Source organism: Erinaceus europaeus, chromosome 16 (assembly GCF_950295315.1).
Source record: "Erinaceus europaeus chromosome 16, mEriEur2.1, whole genome shotgun sequence".
NCBI lineage: Eukaryota > Metazoa > Chordata > Mammalia > Eulipotyphla > Erinaceidae > Erinaceus > Erinaceus europaeus.
In genome coordinates, this window is record NC_080177.1 from 8,323,922 (window position 1) to 8,344,803 (window position 20,882).

Sequence of the window (20,882 nt, forward strand, 5' to 3'; positions counted from 1 at the left end):
ACACCTTAGCAGTGGCTGAGTTTGCAAGCATATCTTTCAGATATTTTGAAGCAGGCTTTCAGAGAAATTAAAACAAAACAAAGTGGGTTGCATGCAGCTCAAGTCACGTGACACAGAACCTTTGGCATTGTTGGTGGTACTTGCCATAAAACCTTTCAGATGATTGATGTCCGGTATACACAGGTTGCCCAGATGAGAAACCTTTGTATTTTTTTGCCTCCAGGTTGATTGCTGGGCTCAGTGCCCGCATCGTGAATCCACTGCTCCTGGAGGCCACTTTTTCCCCCTTTTGTTACCCTTGTTGTTGTAGCCTTGTTGTGGTTATTTTTGTTGTTGATGATGTTGATGTCACTCACTGTTGGATAGGACAGAGAGAAATGGAGAGAGGAGGGGAAGACAGAGAGGGGGAGAGAAAGACAGACACCTGCAGACCTGCTTCACCGCCTGTGAAGCGCCTCCCCTGCAGGTGGGGAGCCGGGGGGAGAAACCTCTGTCTTTATCCTCTCTTAGTTTGGTACTTGTACTATTCTCCAGTGGGCCTGCCCATTAGATTGTTTTATGTATCACATTTCCTGGGAGGGCACTTCATGGCCCCTTTCAAGTCACTCTGCTGTGGTTTGATGCATCTTTTTGGTGCAGCAAGATGGAACTATAGTAGACACTCTCATGCTTTCTGTAACATCCTGAGGGAAGGAAAAAAAACTCACTTCTGGGGGGCCAGGCGGTAGTGAACCAGGTTTAGTGCACATAGTGCAAAGTGCAAGGACTAACATGAGGATCCCGTTTCCAGGCCTTAAAGCCCCACCTGAAGGGGAGTTGCTTTACAAATGGTGAAGCAGGTCTGCAGGTGTCTAATCTCTCTCTCCCCCTCTGTCTTCCCCTCCTCTCTCCATTTCTCTCTGTCCTATCCAACAACAGCAACAACAATAACAGCGGCAACAACAGCAATGGAAAAAAGATGGCTGTCAGGAGCAGTGGATTCGTAGTGCAGGCACCGAGCCCCAGCAATAACCCTGGAGACAAAAATAACAGCTCACTTTTACCTCCATAATTTGATTTGCAGACGGATGACTTTGGCAGGTCATGGGTTCAACGACCTTGTTTCTTTCTGTTTGCAGTGAAACGATAAAATGATGTCAGTCCTCTTCCTGCCTCATTGTGACATCTGAAATCAGATGAGATAGCGGCTGGTCAAGAAAACCAATTGTGATCAGGCTCAGCCAGCAGGCTGCCAGCTTTTGTAAATAGTGATGGCAATGGGAATAAGTAGAAAAATTGGGGCCAGGTGGTGGCACATGGCTCACCTGGTTAAACTTATACTCTACAGTGCACAAGGACCCGGGTTCAAACCCCTGGTCCTCACCAGCAGGGGGAAGGCTTCACGAACAGTGAAGTAAAGCTGCAGGTTTCTCTCTGCCTCTCTCCGTCTCTATCTCTTCCTCTCTTCTCATTTTCTCTGTCTATACTCAATAATACATAAGTAAAATTAAAATAAAATAAAAGTTATATTAAAAAAATAAGTCAGAGGGCCAAGCAGTGGCGCACCTGGTTAAGCACACACATTACAGTGCGCAAGGACCTCTGTTCGAGCCCCTGGTCCCCACCTGCAGGGGGAAAGCTTCATAAGTGGTGATACAGGGCTGTGGGTGTCTCTCCCTCTCTCCCTCCACCTCCCCTCTCAATTTCTCTCTCTCTCTATCCAATGACCAGTAAGTAAATATATTTAAAAAGTTTCTCCCATCTTTTAAAAACATAAGTAGGAAACTATTTTGGCTAGACTTCTAGCCACATCCTATACCCACCAGAGTATAGCTGACTGCTATTTCAGAATCTTGCTCTGCCCCGACCTTTGCCTGCTTGTCTGTTCCATTGTCGTGTCGCTCTTACTGGAAAGCTCAGGTCTTACAATTGGTTGAAAAACACCCTGCAGATCCCTTCTTGTTTCAGACTTGTAAATATGAACCAGATTTCCTCTCTGCCCAACACGATCCCCCCACCCCCCCCACCCCTTGCCCAAGGACAATCAGAAACATCGTGTCCTGTCCTGAATTTAGCTTTCTGCCGTGTCCAGGGAAGACACGGGAAAAGCTCGTGTTAGTCGCTTACCTGCACAACTTTGCTCTGGTGAAACAAAGGGTGGGGTGTCTCCTGCAGGTGAGGTCTGTGAGTGGAGGGAGAAGTCAGGCAGCTTCATACCCAAGTCCTCCTCCACAGGGAGCCAGGGCCAGGTCATCGCCTTAGGGTGAAGGGTCTGTATTCCTGGGGAAGTGGCAGGGGAGTCAGCATTAAGGAGGCAGGCAGTGCTGGGTGAGGCCGCCCACCACAAGCTAACCCAGGACACATTGTCCACCGGCTTCTGTCGGGGTCACAGGTAGGATGAAAATGGGGGGTTTCTAAGCAGGAGGGAAGGGGGACTTTGGGAAGGAGAACTGTCAATTTTTTGAAGCATTCGTTTGTCTGTTTAGTCAGAGTTGGGTTTAGAGGACTTTGAAAACATAGGGAAAGGGGCTGGGTGGTGGCTGAGCACACGTCACAGCGGACAAGGACCTGGCTTCGAGCCCTCCCGTTCCCACCTGCAGGGGGAGAGCATCACAAGTGATGAAGCAGGGCTGCAGGTCTCTCTCTCTCTCTCTGTCTCTCTCCCCCCTCGTTTCCTCCTCCTCTCTCAATTTCTGGCTGTCTCTATCCAATAAAGATAATTTCAAAAAATGTAGGGAAAAGGAAGAGGGTATGGCTTAGAAGGCAGTTAGGAAAAAAAAATTGCCAGGGAGAGCGGTAGACAGAGGGGACAGAACTGAAGAGAGCAGAGGACAGACTGCGGAGAGCAGTGAGGGGGGCAGCCACTCAGTCTGTGCAGGGAGGATGTGGGACATGTGGCCTGACCACTGTGGTGGCCAGAGTGGGAGAACAGAGAGGAAGACGCTGCCTGCGCTTATCTGCTCCGCAGTCCGGCAGCCCGGGAGCCAGCTGCTTTGCATTGGCTTTTCGGAAGAACTCTGAGCTCAGCGATTCAGGAAATCCCTGCACCTGTAGCAAAAATCAAAACAAAACAAAACAAAAAAGCGGGAGGAAGCATCCTCGTTCGGCAGGCATCTCCACATTTCTCAGCTTGTTACCAATTGTTGCCAGGCCAGTCGCATACTCTTCAGAGCCCTCCCGGGGAAGCAAGCCCTTCCGAGTGCCCCGCTGTGTGTGGCCTGCTTCCCACCAAACACCCTACTGAAAAGAGGGTGGGATGGGAGAAATGTCCACAGCAAGTTCTGAACTAATGAGCCTTGGAAGGCTACTCATGAGCAGCTGTGAAGGCTCTGATCGTTACTCTGTTAGTACTAGGCTAGGTATCTAGTCTAAGCATTCCTCGAGCTGTGAAAAGAAGCAGTAGGTGTGGATCAGAGGGAACAGGTTGGATAAAGTGCTTATCCTCTTCCACTCACCCTGCCTCTCGTATTGATAGAGCCTCCAGGGTGCTCAGTGCCTGCACCACGAATCCACTTCTCCTGGAGGCTATTTTTTTCCCCTTTTGTTGTCCTTGTTGTTTATCTTTGCTGTTGTTGTTGTTGGATAGGACAGAGAGAAATGGAGAGAGGAGGGGAAAACAGAGGGGGAGAGAAAGACACCTGCAGACCTGCTTCACCGCCTGTGAAGTGACACCCCCCCCCCCGCAGGTGGGGAGCCAAGGGCTTGAACCGGGATCCTTCCACTGGTCCTTGTGCTTCAGGCTATGTGTGCTTAACCCTGGCCCCTATTCATAGATTTTTAAAGTGTCATTTATTGATTTATTATTGGATAGAGATGGAGAGAAATTGAGAGAGGGGAGATAGAGAGGGAAAGAGACAGAGAGACCTGCAGCCCTGCTTCATCAGTTGTACAGTTTTCCCCCTGCAGGTGGGGACCAGGGACTTGAACCTGGGTCCCTGTGCACTGTAATGTGTGCGCCTAACCAAGTATGTCGCCACCACCTGGCCCCCCTTGTTAATAGGTCTTAAAAAGAAAAAAGAAAAGAAAAAAACAATAGGGTGGGTCCAGGTGGTGTGCACCCACGTGATCACACTCATTTATTTCCATGTTCAAGGATGCAGGTTCAAGCCCCTACTCCTCACCTGAAGGGGACGCTGCATGAGCAGCGAAGCAGGACTTTGGTTGGCTCTCTTGCTCTCTCTCCCTTTATTTCCTCCTCCCTGATTTCAGTTTCTCTCTGTCCTATCCAAGAAAGAAAGAGAGAAAGGGAGGGAGGAAGGAAGAAAGAGAGGTAGATAGATAGAGAGAGAGAGAGAGAGAGAGAGAGGGAGAGAGAGAGAGAGAATAGCTGCCTGGGGCTGTGGGTTTGTAGGGCCAACACCGAGCCCCAGCTGTAACTACAGTTGGAGTTAAGTAAAAAGGGATGTAGGAAATGGATCTCTCACCGAGAGGATTTCCAGTGATTTCATGTTGTTTGTCCTTTAACCTCAGCACTCCACGCCCGCAAGCGCGTACGGGTCCGTGAAAGCATACCCCAACTTTGATGCCGAGAGGGATGCTTTGAATATTGAGACGGCCATCAAGACCAAAGGTAGGCCTCGCGCGTGTCCTTGGGTATGGTCTGACGAGGCATGTTTGCGTGTCTCTTATTCTTCTTCTGGTCTCCATACATGGGGTGTGACTCTCACAAGAGAGTTACTGAGCTTCAGTGGAGTGGATCCAAGTCTACTTCACAGTGCACCTGTCTTTCATCTCTCCTTCCTTCCACTTCTTCTTGACTCTCTCTTCCTCTTCAGAGAAGAGAAAAGCTAATGCATAAGGAGGGTCCAGGTTGTGGTGCACCTGGTTGTGCGCACACGTGACTGTGTGTGAGGACCCGGGTTGGAGCCTCCACTCCCTACCTGAGCAGTGAAGCTTCCTGAGCAGTGAGGCAGTGCAGCAGGGGTATCTCTCTCTCTCTCTCTCTCATCCTCCTCCTCCCCTCTCAAATTCTCTCTATCCTATCCAATTAAAAAAAATAGAAAAAAAAAACAGAAAAAATGGTCACAGCAAGTGGTAGATTCATAGGGCTGACACATAGCCCCAGTGATAACCCTGGTGGCAATAAAAAAAGGAAGGAAGGGAGAAAGAAAAGCTAAAGCCTATCTTTGAATGAAATAGTAGAGTAACAGAGAAATAGGTCTGAAGAGCAGGTGTTGGTACCTCCACCATAGCAAGAAATTTGTTGATTCTTTTTTATTTTATTTTATGGTAGAGGGTGAAAGAGAGATTCTGGAAGAGAGAGACAGAGAAGTAGAGGCACCTGCAGCACTGCTCCACTGCTTGTGATGCCTGGTAGCATGAGCACTCTACTGAGTGCACCAACACATTGTCTTAACGTTAGTTTATTCGGCGGCCCAGGCGGTAGTGCAGCGGGTTAGCCGCAGAGCACAAGGACCGGCGTAAGGATCCTGGTTCAAGCCCCGGCTCCCCACCTGCAGGGGAGTCACTTCACAAGCAGTGAAGCAGGTCTGCAGGTGTCTATCTTTCTCTCCCCTCTCTGTCTTCCCCTCCTCTCTTGATTTCTCTCTGTCTTATCCAACAGCAATAATCACAACAACAAGGGCAACAAAAATGGGAAAAAGTGGCCTCCAGGAGCAGTGAATTCGTAGTGCAGGCACCGAGCCCCAGTGATAATCTGGAGGGGGGAAGTTAGTTTATTGCGTTTTTTATTGTTATTATCTTTATTTGTTAAAGACAGCCAGAAATTAAGAGAAATGGAGAGATAGTGAGGGAGAGAGACAGAGAGACACCTGCAACTCTGTTTCACCACTCACAAAGCTGCAGGTGGGGAGCTGGGGCTTGAACCTGGGTCCTTGCACATTGTAACATGTGCTGTCAACCAGGTGTGCCACCACCCCGCACACCCAGGGTTGGTTTATTTATTTTTTAAATATTTATTTATTTATTCCCTTTTGTTGCCCTTGTTGTTTTATTGTTGTAGTTATTATTGTTGTTATTGATATTGTCATTGTTGGATAGGACAGAGAGAAATGGAGAGAGGAGGGGAAGACAGAGAGGGGGAGAGAAAGAGAGACACCTGCAGACCTGCTTCACCACTTGTGAAGTGACTCCCCTGCAGGTGGGGAGCCGGGGGCTCGAACCGGGATCCTTATGCCGGTCCTTGCACTTCGAGCCATGTGCGCTTAACCCGCTGTGCTACCACCCGACTCCCGAGTTGCTTTATTCTTAAGATGTTCCTGAGGGCCTTTCTTGTTCCAAACTTTCTTGAATTCCATGGCATTTGTTAGAAAACTTCTGGGAATTCTTTCTTTCTTTTTTTTTTTAACTGCTTTTCTCTGGGTTGATCTAATCAGTGAAACATTCAGACTTTTTATTTATTTTTCCCTTTCTGCTACTCTTCACGCCTGGAGCTCAGCTCCCAGGAGATGTTGGAATGAGTATGTTTCCTCGAGTTCTATGATGAGTAAGAAAGGACCACGGGGCAGGAAAGCTGCCTTTTCAAAATAAAAGCATTTAATTGGTTTGAGTTGAGTAGGCACTTGTTCAGATCACCACATGGTTACGGTCAGGCTGGTGGATACTCATGTTAATGTAGCATGTATGCGGGTATGCAGAAGGGGGGGATGCTACAGAAATCTCTGCAGCTTTGCCAGTTTGATTCCCCAAACTCTTTCCCCTTTTGGAGACAAACTACCTCCTGCACTGTGAGGTTTGCAGGAGACCAGGCAGGACCCAGGAATTGAACCTCTCTGGATTCATACCCTACTGGGGATCACGGGACTGGTTCCTCCTGTGAGCTGTGCTTCAGCTTGTCGCAGTTCAGGTGTGAGTCACATGTAGGTAGCGCGGGTCATGTCCTCTTGTGAAGAGCCCCCATCCCCACCCTCTTTTGCAGTAAATTGCCTGGTCAGCTGTCTTGGAACCCTAAGAAAAACTATTGACTTTTGTTTTTCTTTTTTTTTTTTGCCTTTGCCTTTGCCTCCAGGGTTATTGTTGAGGGCTCAGTCCATTTTTTCCTCTTTTTCCCCCCTTTCTATTTTTATTAGGCAGAGAGAAATTGAGAGGGGAAGGGAAGATAGAGAGGGAGAGAGAAAGATAGATACCTGCAGACCTGCTTCTGCTTCACTGCTTGTAAAGTGTCCCCCCTGCAGGCTCGAACCCAGGTCCTTGCATTTGGTGATATGTGTGCTCAACTGGGTGTGCCACCCCCCCAAAAAAAAACCCCAAAAAACTAGTGACTTTATGCCTAGAGATTGCAAGGAGCGTGGGAAGAGCCTTTATTATCCTGTGTGGTTCTAACAAATGGAAGGGCTGACGTCACCTGTCTGCCAGCAGCTTTAACTGGCCTGGGGACAGGGCACCTCCCAGATGCTGTCTGGAAGGGCCACGGGGCACCCAGACGTAGCCTTCAAAAAATCTCTTATTTTTGTCCAGCATATCACTTTGTGTACAGTGAGACAATTTCTATATAAAACAGAACCCTGGGCACTTGCTCTGGTCAGTTCTTCAAGATGGAGTGGAGCGGGTGAGGGCATGTGCTATCGTGGGTTCCAATCCTGGCTCTGCTACTAGCTTGCCAGGTCTCTCTGAAAACACTTAGCTTTCTGAAGCCTCCATTTCCTTTTTTTCTATTTTTTATTATTGAATAGGAATGAGAGACACTGAGAAGAGAGGGGGAGATAGGGAGAGAGAAGGATAGATACCTGTACACCTGTTTCACCGCTTGTGAAGTGATCCCCCTGCAGGTGGGGAGCCGGAGGCTCGAACCCAGATCCTTATATCGGTCCTTGCGCTTCGTACTATGTGTGTATAATTAAGTGTGCCTCAGCCTGACCCCTGCTCTCAAGCCTCCATTTCTTTATTTTCACTGAGGGCGAATAAGAATTCTTATCTTCTAGTAATGGTTTGCTTGGCAAGTAGACTGCTCAAAGTGTCTCCCTCCCTCTCTCCCTCCTTTTACTTCCTAAAGCTGACGCTAACCCTAACCCTCCTTGGGTGTGCTTCCATTCCTGCAGTTTCCCGACATGCCAGTATAGAAGCACACAGAGCTCACAGAATCGGACAGGGATGGTGCCTTTGCTAAGCTTCAGACAAAGGCTGCTTTTTATCCCTGCCAGAGAGCCGTCAGCCCACTGGAATGCAAAGCTTGTGCAACTGCCTATAATAACAGCTGAAACTCTCAGGGTAATAAAAATACCTTCAGGCCCTTTCTGAGTCGGTAGACCAAAAAAAAAAAAAAAAAAAAAAGACAAACCAAGAAACTTGTATATTAGTTTCCAAGTAGAAATGTCTGGAGGGCTACGATATTTGAATTTCCATTGTTTTCAGTCTGGACAAAAGCAGCTGACATCAGCATTGTCTTGGTGTTGGCTGACTTTGGAGTTACTAGGGTTCTTCAGGGGACATTTATTTCAGCTGCTGGATGGTCTGATGGAATGCTTTATCAACCCCCCCCCAGTTTCTGGGTAACATAATTTAGGGTTCCTCTGCTTCAGGTCACTAGGCCTTGGTCCACATGGGGATTTAAACACAGCTGCCTCTCACCCTTTTTAAGCCCCAGATGCTGTTCTTTGCTGTGAGTTATTTCTAGGCATGAACAGCATTTTCTAGCTGCCATTCTGTCCGATACATGTCCTATGTGTGACCCGGCTTCAGGTCACCTGTTCTCTCTCTTCTGCACTGAATTCTAGTGAGTTCTAATTACAATCCATTGTTTTTGGTGCTTAAGAGATTAAAAAAAAAAAACACTGGACTTTCTTAATTCTCTTGGTCCTTTAAAATATTTTTTGAGGGAGACTGGCAATGACACACCCTGTTTAGTTCACATGGAACTAAGCCCAAGGACTCACACAAGGATCTGGGTTCAAGCCTCTGGCCCTCCACCTGCAGGGAGGACCTTCACAAAGGGTGAGGTAGGTCTGCAGGTGTCTGTCTTTCTCCCTCTCTGTCTTCCCTTCCCCTCCAATAAAATGGAAAAAATGGCCACCAGGAGCAGTGGATTCATAGTATAGGCATTGAGCCCCAGCGATAACCCTGGAGGCAAAATAAAGAAATCAATAAAATAAAATAAAATATTTTTGGTATATTTAAACTTAAAAAACAACTGTTGGGAGAAAAGACTATATACCAACATGCACTGTTTGCCTATATGGATTCCCAAGATGTTAACATCCACACTTACCACTATAAGAAACCCACATCTATCTGTCTTCTAGTTTGAGAGTGACTCAAGCATATTATAGCAATTCCTTCTCTATCCCATAGACTCCCCGTAGAGTCTCACAGAGGCACGAAAGACAGTTTATTAACCAATGTTAACATAACATTTCCGATGTGTTCCACACACCATACGATTCACCTGTATGCTAGCACTGCTACTGTATTCATGGAGTCCTACAGTTTAGCATCTCCATTTTTCTTTTCTTGTTTTTTTAAATATTTATTTATTTTTCCCTTTTGTTGCCCTTGTTGTTTTATTGTTGTAGTTGTTATTATTGTTGTTCTTGGTGTCATTGTTGTTGAATAGGACAGAGAGAAATGGAGAGAGGAGGGGAAGACAGAGAGGGGGAGAGAAAGACAGACACCTGCAGACCTGCTTCACCTCCTGTGAAGCGACTCCCCTGCAGGTGGGGAGCCGGGCCTCTGAAACTGGATCCTTACGCCGGTCCTTGCGCTTTGTGCCGCCACCTGCGCTTAGCCCGCTGCGCTACCGCCCGACTCCCACCATTTTCTTTGTATGTATTTACTTATAACTGAATAGACACAGAGAAATTGAGAGGGAAGGAGGAGGTAGAGACAGAGAGACGCCTGAAGCCTTGCTTCGCCAGTGCCACCACCTGGCCTCTGGCATAATCATTTTAACATACCTTCGTCTTAACTTCATCAGTTGCACAGGAAAAAAAAAAGAAAACCCAAACAGCATTAGTAGTTGATGTATACAGTCATAGATAATTGATTCTTCTGTTGCGATTTCATTGTATCAGTTTTTTTTCCCCCAGATGTCCTTTGATAGCACACGTTGTCCTCATAATAGAAGGCAGTAAACTTAATTAAACACTAAAAGGAAGTCATTATTTGGGAGAGCAATACCCTTGAGGTCCTATCTTCTTTCTCTGGATATTTGTAGATAGCATCACTTAAAAAGAAGGGGGTGGGCTGATTAAGATCTCACCCTCCCCTTTACCTCAAGTGTAATTGAGGAGCCTGGGCGGACCACGCCTCACCCCCACATTCTCCTCAACCCCCGTGTTGGGGAACACAGATTTTTTTCCTGACATCAAAGCTGGCAGGGTAGCAGAGGATGCTGATGCAAACAGAGCCAGAGGGCCATGGGGAGATGACTGTTCTAGCCTGGGCGGCCATGTTTACTGGGAGCAAGTCCACACACTGGAGAGCTGACCGCTTGCTGTTCAACACGAGACTGTAAACAGGAGGAGGCCTGGTGTGGGGGCTCAGGGACACTCTCAGCTGGTCATGCCTTAACTGGCCGGAAGGACTGGAAGCAGCCCTTTCTCATCTGTCACCTGTGCTGTAACAGCTTCTCCTCCTCCTCCTCCTCCTTCTCCTTCTCCTTCTCTTCCTTCTTCTTTATTTCTTTATTGGAGGATTTATGGTTTACAGCTGATAGTAAAATATAATAGTTTGTACATATGTAACATTTCCCAGTTTTTCACATAACAATTCAACGCCCACTAGGTCCTCCTCTTGTAACAGCTTCGGTTCTCTCTCTCTCTCTTTCTCTCTCTAAAGATGTATTTATTAATGAGAGAAAGAAAGAGTGAGGCTAGACCACCCGTCTTATGCAGTAGAACACGGGTCCTCGGGCATGCAAGTCCTGCACTCTACCACAGAGCCAGCTTCCTGGCCGCGTGGCTTCTGTTCCTTGAATGGGCCTCATCTGTTGCAGATTCCTTTTTCCTAGTTCCTTCCTACAGTTTCCTTGGTATCGGCAGCCTTTGTTCTTACAGGAGTGTGTGTGTGAGACTCCCTGCTTCTAGTGGGGGTGTCAGCCCACTCCTGACAGGCGGACAGTATTTCCTACTCACCTGAGGTGATACAGCGCCTCTTCTCCAAGCTTCCTCCTCAGAGAAGGCTCTGTCAGCTCTGCCTTGGTTTCTCTCTCCCTCATTGTCCTTTCATGCTGAGTTAAGGCTCTTATTTAAGTGCGGCTTTGTCTCTCCCTTCAGGAGGCTATGGAGGGTGGGTCAGGCTTTCTTTCACTTGTGTTGATCCAGCTCCTGGGACTGTGGGGGTGGGGTGGGGGTGGGGGGAAGGTAGACATTTTTTTTAAATGACTTTTTTTTATACAGTGATTTTTAAATAATATTTGTTTATTTCCTTTTGTTGCCCTTGTTGTTTTTTATTGTTGTAATTATTATTGATGTCGTTGTTGGATAGGACAGAGAGAAATGGAGAGAGAAGGGGAAGACAGAGAGGGGGAGAGAAAGACAGACACCTGCAGACCTGCTTCACTGTCTATGAGGCGACTCCCTTGCAGGTAGGGAGCTGGGGGCTCGAACCGGGATCCTTCTGCAGGTCTTTGTGCTTTGCGCCACGTGCGCTTAACCCCCTGCACTACCGCCCGATTCCTGGAAGGTAGACATTTACCCTGAATAGTCATCAGGAATTTCACGGGTCCCTACCTGATCGCACAGGTGAGCGCAGAGAATAGAAGACGTGACAGAAAGAGACATCTGAAGAGACAGTTAGTTCTAGCACCTGGGCGGTCTCCAGAGAAGATAGCGTCCTCCTCCTGAGCTCCCCTCGGCTTTCACAAAGTGAACGGGCCCATTCTCATCAGGCAGTTTTCTTTCCCGGTATCTCTGGAGCGGTATCTCGACCTAGCGTGGGGATGGCCTTGTGCGTGAGCGGGCGTGAGGTAAACCATGCAATTACTTACCTTGATTTCTGTGTAGTTAGAAACGGAGCAGAGCTGTGCAAAAGTAGTAATAATGCTTAATTAACAAGAGGTTTCTGCCACTGAAATCTGGAGGAGTGTCTTGGTCTAGATTGGCCTTGGGTTAAATATATACTATGGAGTGTTCAACACAGCTGTGAATGGCTTACCATATGGGTCCCCATAACTAGAAAGGAAAGTCAGCTAAATTAGAAAAAGATGAATCTAGACTACATAAAATAGCGTGTAATTAGAAGCAGCACAACCCCAGAGTTAGTGTAAGTGCCAATAAGCGGGTACAGCTTGGGCCTCTCCCTCTCCCGCTCCTCTCTCCCTCTCTGGAAGGGGTGGGGAATGCGTCGCCCTGTTATTATTGTCAGTTTTGATTTAAGCAGTATTTGTGTTCTCCGGAAGGGATGCAAAAGTGGGTGACTTCCCCCACCCCCCTTTCTTCTCAGAAACACAAGTATAGAAGCTTTACTGCAGCAAGTTTCTGCACGAAGTTTTTCTTCTTTTTTTCCTGATACTTTTTAAATGGAGCTGCTTAAATTGGGCGGCATGAGGGCCCCGGTGGGGTGGGTCCTCTGGTGGAGTGTACATATTATCTCCCGTGAGCCCTCACCTGCAGGGAGGAAGCTTCACAGGTGGTGGAATGGTGTTGCAGGAATCTCTCTTCTACCCCTCTATTGCTATCTGTTTCTTACTCTCTCTCTCTCTCTCTCTCTCTCTCTCTGGCTGTCTCTCTCTCCCCCTTCCTTTCTCTCTCTCTCTCTCTCTCTCTCTCTCTCTACACACACACACACACACACACACCTTTTTGCTACAAGGCTAAAAGGTTGATGTCCAACCCTGTGGAGAGCAGTCTGAAACACTCTCAGGAGGCTAGAAGTGGATCTCCCCTATGACCCTGCAATTCCTCTCCTGGAGTGGAGGAGGACCTAGGCTCAGGATGCGAATGTTTTGCAGAAAAATGGAGAAATTTTATACATGTGCCAACAACTGTATTTACTGTTGGCTGTAAGCCATTAATCCCCTCACCCAAATTAAAAAAAAAAAAAAAAAGGGTGATGTCCCAAGCCAGTGGAGCCCTAGCCAGGAGGAGCCTTATGGATGTTACCTTGTGAGTTTCTTCTTTGTTCAGGTGAGGCAGCGTGAGAGAGACCTGTCAGAGATCTATTTCATGGTGGAGACAGCGGCTCCGAGTAGATGCTCTTACTGATGCCTGGAGGCAGACTGACTCTGAGAACAGCTTCTTTGCTGCAAGGGAGGGTGTGGGTGTTCTTTGGATGAGGTCTCCCATCACATGAGCCCTGAACTCAGTCACTCTTGAGTGTGCTTGTGAGACTTCTTTGTGATTCAGGAAGCCCTGGGGGCCTTCTCACCCTCCTGGAGAGAACAGGAGGGAAGCGAACCTTCCCAGCAGACTGACTGGAAACTGAGCTCTCAGCTTATAGCACCACCAGGAACAAAGAGGGACATCCACGCACATTACAGGTTTTCTTTAAAAGTACTTATCTCGGGAGTCAATCGGTAGCGCAGCAGGTTAAGCGCACATGGCACGAAGCGCAAGGACCTGTGGAAGGATCTCAGTTTGAGTCCCCAGCTCCCCACCTGCTGGGAGTCAGGGAGTCGCTTCACAGGCGGTGAAGCAGGTCTGCAGGTGTCTGTCTTTCACTCCCCCTGTTTTCCCCTCCTCTCTCCATTTCTCTCTGTCCTGTCTAACAACAATGACATCATCAACAATAATAATAAAAAAAAGTATTTATCTCCATAACTGTGTGGACGCCAAGCCCAGGCCAAGAAGCCTGTAGTATACAGGGACCTTGGTAATTGTCATTGTCATATTTTGTTGCCTTTCAGAGTCCCCTCTTTCTTTCTCTCTTTCTATTTTTATTTATTTATTATTGGATAGAGATAGAAATTGAGAAGGGAAGGGGAAATAGAGAGGGAAAGAGACAGATACCTGCAGCCCTGCTTCATCACTCGTGAAGCTTTTCCTCTGCAAGTGGGGGCCAGGGGTTTGAATCTGTATCTTTGTGCACTGTAATATATGTGCTTAATCAGGTGTGCCACCACTTGGTCCTTGAGTGTCCTCTCTCCCTCTCCCTCTCCCTCTCCCTCTCCCTCTCCCTCTCCCTCTCCCTCCTCACTCACTCTCCCTCTCCCTCTCTCTCTCCCTCTCCCTCCTCACTCACCCTCTCCCTCTCCCTCTCTCTCTTCCTCTCCCTCCTCACTCACTCTCCCACTCCCTCTCTTTCCTCTAGAGTTATTGCTGGGGCTCTGTGCCTGCACCACAAACCCACTGCTCCTGGTGGCCATATTTTTCCCCCATTGTTGTTACTGTTGTTGGACAGAGAGAAATGGAGAGAGGAGGGGAAGACAGAGAGAGGGAGAGAAAGATAGACACCTGCAGACTTGCTTCACCGCTTGTGAAGCGACCTCCTTGCAGATGGGGAGCCGGGGGCTCGAACTGGATCCTTGTGCGGGTACTTGCCCTTGGCACTATGTGCACTTAACCCAGTGCGCCATGTCCTGCTCTCTCTCTCTCTCTCTCTGTCTCTCTCTCTCTCTTGCAGGGAGAAATTTGAGAACCAGTGGGAGGTAGAGGAGAGACAAAGAGAGGTACCTATGGCACTGCTCATGAAGATTCCCTCCTATAGGTGGGAGCCAGGGCCTTGAACCCTGGTCCTTATGCCTACCAGGTAGGCCACTGCCACTCCCATTGTGGTGAAGGGGCCTTGTGCATACATAGTATTGGCAGCGAGTGACCTTCCTAGAGCCATTTTTCTCATGATCTTTGCAAGAGAGGGAGAGATAATGTCTCTCACCAATGGTGCCTTCTCCCAGGTGATATCCAGTGGGCTCCCATGTGGTGCCAGGGCTCAAATCCAGGACTGCACGTGTGCTAAGGTGTGCGCTCTACTGGGGGCACTATCTCCTGACACCATCTCTTTCTTTCCCCCTTCTTCTTCTTTGTTTTTGCCAGAGTTTCCTCACTCTGGGCTGACATCTCTCTCTCCTAAAAGAATTTATTATTTTTTAATCTTTTAAAAATTTTTTTAGAGACAGAAATTGAGAGGGGAGGAGGAGATAGACAGATAGATAGAGATGGAGAGATACCTGCAGCCCTGCTTCACTTGTGAAGCTTTCCCCCTGCAGGTGGGAACCAGGGGTTTGAACCTGAGTTCTTGCACACGGTAATGTGAGTGCTTAACCAAATGTGCTACCAAATGGCCCCCCCATTTTCTTTGTCAGTGCTCTGGGGACTAGTAAGTTTTGTTGTTGTTGTTGTGTGTTTGCTTGTTTTGTTACCAGAGCACTGTTCAGCTCTGGTTTATGGTGGTGTGGGGAATTGAACCTGGGACTTTGGAACCTCAGGAATTAGAGCCCATTTGTATAACCATTACGCTGTCTCACCAACTGACCCAAGGCTTCAGCCTACATCTCTAGATAGAAGGAGAGAGACACAGGGAGCCCAGGGCACCCGAATGTTCCCCCAGAGCTCTTAGGGGCAAAGCAGGTGGGTGTAAGCACAGGTGAGCTTGCTTGCCGGCAAAACTCTTGTCATTTCTTGGTGAGAAAAAAAAAAAAATCTCTGCTCTCTTGTCTCCTGCCAAGGGATGAGGGACCAGATTCTTCTCAGATGAGATCACAGCCAGAAGATAAGGAGCAGCTTCCTCAGTGCCTATTATGGTGGGGGAGGGGCCGCAGTTTTCTCTTGCATCGGTTCAGTGCCTTTATTTATTTATTTATTGACTGTTTATCTGTGTATTCATTGAGCCTCTTGATTCGACTGGAGTCTGGAGGGGTGGCCTGCTTTGTGCGGGCCCTGGAGCACATGTCAAAAATTAGAATTCTGCATGGCAGGCAGACAGACAGCAGTCTCAGTTATAAAAGCAACCAGTGGAATTACCACCTAGTGGGGCCTTCAGTTCCCTCTTGAGAGACCAGAGGTAGAGATGAGATCACAATAGAAAAAGAAAGGATTTCTGGGCCAATCCTGGTCTGTAGGTGTGGAATGTGCCACCCACTGTGTCTGGCTCTCCTCTCTTCCTATGCTGGGCAGTGCCCACTCCCTCCCTCATCTTGAAGGTCCGTAGACTGTCAACTAGTGTGTGCAGGTGGCAATAATGTCCCTTTGTCTTCTCTAGGTCTTCATAGGTAAAAATGTAGACAAAAATGGGCAAAAAAAAAAAATATATATATATATATATAGACATAGATAGTGACTAGTTAGGTATAGATAGAATCAGCCCATATCTGTGGCCTTGGGAGAATGTAGTTTCTCCATTTTTTCCTGCATTCCTGCCGTCACTTCCTCCTAAGTCTCCCCCACACCTATTTCTACTTCTGAATGTCTTTCCTTTTTTTCCTCTCCTCTCTCAGGGAAGAGAAATAGTATCTGGCTTCCCCGTTTTTTGTTTTTTTTTCTTCCAGATTCGCTTTCCTTTCACTGATAATAAATATAAAAACAAGATTCCTGGTGACAAATGCTTTGGGTCCTGGTAGAATGGGGGTCCTGAGCTCTTTGGTTTACTTCCCCTATCATTTACCCTTCTGGGAGTGTGGATCAAGATTCTTTATCAGAATCTGGTGTAGAAGGTGGAAGGTCTGGCTTCTGTAATTGCTTCTCTGCTGGGCTGGGGCGTTGGCAGGTAGATCCATACCCCCCAGCCTGTCTCTCTCTTCTCTAGTGGGGTAGGTGAGCTTGATCCTTTGGAGAAATTAACCTTTCTCCTAGACAAACCTACTCAGTAACATGGACCCCAGGTGTGTGTGTGTGGGGGGGTGTTGTGCCCTGGTTGGTGGCGTGTAGCAAATCCAGGAGAGCAGGATAATAGACCACTTCAGACAAGCCTGCTAGCATTCCCCGGGAGGACACGGGCTCCCTCAGCAGGTCATGTCCAGGATAACTGCTATAGTGAGAGGTAGGGCGGCCCAATGCCAAGAGCCTGGGACTGTCTGACTGACTCTCTTTCTCTCTCTCTCTCTTTCTTTTTTTTTCTTTCTTTTTTTTTTTTTTTACCAGAGCACTACCCAGCTCTGATTTACGGTGGTAGTGGGACTGAACTTGGGAACATTGGAACCTCAGGCATGAAAGTCCTTTGCAGAATCATTTTGCTCTTTTTTTTGTTTTAAAAAAAAAAAGTATATTTTTGTTTATTTATTATTGGATAGAGACAGAGAAATTAAGAGAGGAGGTGGAGAGAGAAAGAGACAGAGAGACAACTACAGCCCTGCACCACCACTCGTGAAGCTTTCCCCCTGCAGGTGGGGATCAGGGCTTGACCCTGGGTCTTCATGTACTGTAGAGTGTGTGCATGGCCAGGTGTGCCACCGCCCGACTCCTTCCTTCCATCTTCCTTCCACCTTCCTTCCTTCCTTCCTTCCTTCCACCTTCCTTCCTTCCTTCCATCTTCCTTCCTTCCTTCCTTCCTTCCTTCCTTCCTTCCTTCCTTCCACCTTCCTTCCTTCCTTCCACCTTCCTTCCTTCCTTCCTTCCTTCCACCTTCCTTCCTTCCTCCCTTCCTTCCTTCCTCCCTTCCTTCCTCCCTTCCTTCCTTCCTTCTTTCCTTCCTTCCTTCCTTCCTTCCTTCCTTCCTTCCTTCCTTTCTTTCCTTCTTTCTTTCGTGACCTTGAATCCTTCCTTCCCTCCTTCCTTTTTTCCTCCCTTCTTTCCTTTTCCTTCTTTCTCTTTCTCCCTCCCCCTTTCCCTCCCTCTCCTTCTTCTTTCTCTCTTCCTTATTTCTATCCTTCCCTTTCTCCCTTCCTCCCTCCTCCTCCTCTCTCTCTCTCTCTCACTTTTCCTTATCTCTCCCTCCCTTTCTCCCTCCTTCTCTTTTTTCTCTCTCCCTTCTTTCCTTCCTTCCTACCTTCCTCCATTCCTACCTTTCTTTTTTCCTCCCTCCCTTTCTTTCTTTCTTTCTTTCTTTCTTTCTTTCTTTCTTTCTTTCTTTCTTTCTTTCTTTCTTTCTGCTGTGAGTCTGAGTCCATTTTCCTCTCCTTTTCTCCCTCCCTCCCTCTCTTCTTCCTCTCCCTTCTCCTCCTCCTCCCCTCCCACCTTCATCCTCCTCCCCACCCTCTTACAGTGGTGCCAGGACTCAGTCTGAGACCTCTGAGCCTTCAGCAATGAGAGGCTTTTGCAGAACCACTGCGCTGTCTCCCTCCACCACAGAGCCTGAGTCTTTAGTTCAGGTCTGAATCCCAGCTCAGCAGGGGACTTGCTTCTGCAACTTGAAGTGTGTCCCTGCTTCCTTCAAACCTTCTTTCCTTCATCAGACAAATGAGGGTGACCACAGTGTCCACCTCACCAGACGGTGGTGAAGGCGACATGACAGATACGGAAATAAAGCCGCTTGTGCCAGTGAGTGCCTGGCACATAGTAGGTGCTCAGTAAACAGATGTGAGCCTCTCCTGTCAGATAAGCCCTGGTGTCCACACCAACCCCTTTCTTAACGGCAGACGATTTCTCCCCAGCAGCCCAAGCCGAGTGGCCGAGTTCCCAGAGATCTAGCTGAGGAGACAGCTGGCCAGCTCTCCTCCACTTTCCATCGGTCACGCCCACCCTCAGGGCCCCCAGGCCTTCACAAAGCAGAAAGAGCTCCGTTTTCTCTCTGTGCAGCCAGTGTGTCTGGGCAGATGTGAGTCAGCATCCTGCTGCCATGGCCTCTTGATTCTTTGCCAGGGACACGAGAGACTCACGTTTTCCACGGGATGCCAGACGCCTGGGGATCTCCAGGCACGGGGGGGGGGGGTTTGTGGTGGGGGGAAGGGCGCTCCCACGGGCTGATTCTGTGGTTCTGGACGCAGCTATTGTTTTCCACTGGGAGCTCGCTGTCTGCTTTGGAGGTCGGGGCTTGGCGGGCGGCACTGGCACGCCCAGAGCTGTGGGCTAGAGCTCACTCTGGCCTTGCTGGGCACAGCTCCACGTCAGGGCACACTGACTTTCACAACAGAGACTCACTGGCCTTTCGGGTGCTCCACACCAGAAGGCACCAACATTTTTTTCTAGTTAGCCAATTAGAGTAGCTCCTCCTCCTCCTCCTCCTCCTCTTCCTCCTCCTCTTTTTCCTCTCCTTCTTCTCCTCCTCCTCTTCCTTCTTCTCCTTTTTTTTCTTCTCATGACTAATACTGGTTAACAAGATTGTAAGATCACAGTGTGTAGTTCCACATCATACCCACCACCAGAGCTCAGTATCCCCACCCTCCCACCTAACAAAGATAATCACTATAGTCCTCGCGACTCTTAGGAAGAGTTTTCTTGCTTCTGTTTCTGTTTGCTTGTTTTGTTTTATTTTGCTTTTGCAAGTTCACGGGTCTCAGCCCTTGAGGTGCCACGTGAGTGAGTGAGTGAAACCATCTGGCCATTGTCTTTCACCTCTCTACTTACTTCACTAGACATAATCACCTCCTGTTCCAGCCATTTTATCCCAAAGAACACAATATTATCCATTTTTGACAGCAGAGTAGTATTCCATGGAATAGACATCCCATCACTTCTCTAGCCGGTCCTCTGTTGATGGGCAGTTAGGTGGCTCCCACTCTTGGCTACTGTGAGCAATACAGCTATGAGCATGGGGGTGCCTATGTCCTTGCGAATTAATGTTTGTGTGTCCATTGGATAAATGCCTAAGAGACCCACATTGTTTCTTGTGGACCCTTTACCCTTCTCCCCTGCCAACACTTTCCCTAAACACCAGTTTGGGGGTGGGGGGCTGGAAGAGCAAGTCCAGCATGGCAGGGTCTCCCTTGCACCTGTCCCATCTTGCTCCGTGGCAAACTCTCTGGCACTGACACTCCTTGCGTGTCTTGGCGATGATTGTGCCGGGCATGAGGAGCTGAGCCTTCAGCCATCATGTGTCAGCTGCCTCCGGGCATAAATGGTGAGTCACCAGATGTTCCTAGTAGCTTCAACCGGTGCTGGACTCTCCCTCAGAGAAACCAGCAGGCCAGGAGGAAGCAGCAGGGCTCCCAAGCCTCACCCCTGTACCCTGGTGCATGTCTGCTTTCCGGTTAGGACATGCCTTCAATGGCTTTGACTAGGCAATTGGTCCTGGACTCCATGATTTCTTTCCCCCTTTCCCGTTTGATTTGAAACCTGCAGACAACACTATGGGAGAAATAGCTGATGTGGCTGAGGTGTTTTTTAGAAGGGGAGGAAAGGGAGGAACATCCTCATGCAGAAATAAGCCTCCCTCCCTGGAATTTCTTTGCAGTAGCTGGTGTTAATCTGGCCGGAGTGCATCTGAGTGTCCATTTGCTAAAGGGGCCCTCCACGCTTGAGCCTGCATTCCAGCAGGCAGTTTGCTTGGTGAATAATTCAGCTATTTCCCAACTCCCTTCACTGCCTCCTAGGTGAGATGCAGGTTAACCACCCAGGCTGTTCACGGGGATTTCCAATAATTGGATTGAATCCTGACTCTGTTGCCTGGATGCTTAGCGACTGTGAACAAAAGGGGCAGAATGCTGTTTCTTTCTGTGACTGAGAGCACACGATGGCTGGCGGAGTGGGCTCTTCTCTGATGTCATCTCCTGCCTATTTGGCTGACATGGACATAGGCAGGAGTTTCTGTCCCTGAAGTTAGAGTCAGCTCTGCCCCTCACAGGAGCAGCTGGTGGAAGTCACTTGAAAGTTGGGTCTGCAAGCAGATTTCTGTTCTCCATTCTCATTTATCCACATCTACCAGGAAGCCATAAATAACAAAACTTGTAGAATGTTGTACACTGGTTCCAGAGTCCTGGAGAGTCTTTTATTGGGAGCCCTCAGAATTAATTAATTAATTAATTCTGCCTCCAGGGTTATTACTGGGGCTTGGTGCCTGCACTACAAATCCACTGCTCCTGGAGGGTATTTCTTTCTTCTTGTTGTCCTTGTGGTTTATTGCTGTTGTAGTTATTGCTGTCATTGCTGGATAGAACAGAGAGAAATGGAGAAAGGAGGGGAAGACAGAGGGGGAGAGAAGGAGTGATTTAATGATTGCTTCTCTGCTGGACATGGTCATTGTTAGGTTAATCTATACCCCCA

The 20,882-nt window shown here is 48.2% G+C and overlaps 1 protein-coding gene across 1 annotated transcript in view; it reads left to right on the forward strand.

Annotated features, from left to right (window-relative positions):
- The window catches only part of ANXA2 (annexin A2), a 58,738-nt gene that overhangs the window by 13,905 nt on the left and 23,951 nt on the right, over positions 1-20,882 (forward strand). Inside the window, exon 3 of the mRNA XM_007533849.3 lies at positions 4,450-4,549. Coding sequence (XP_007533911.1) covers positions 4,450-4,549 — 100 coding nt within the window. The remainder of the gene's footprint in view (positions 1-4,449; positions 4,550-20,882) is intronic.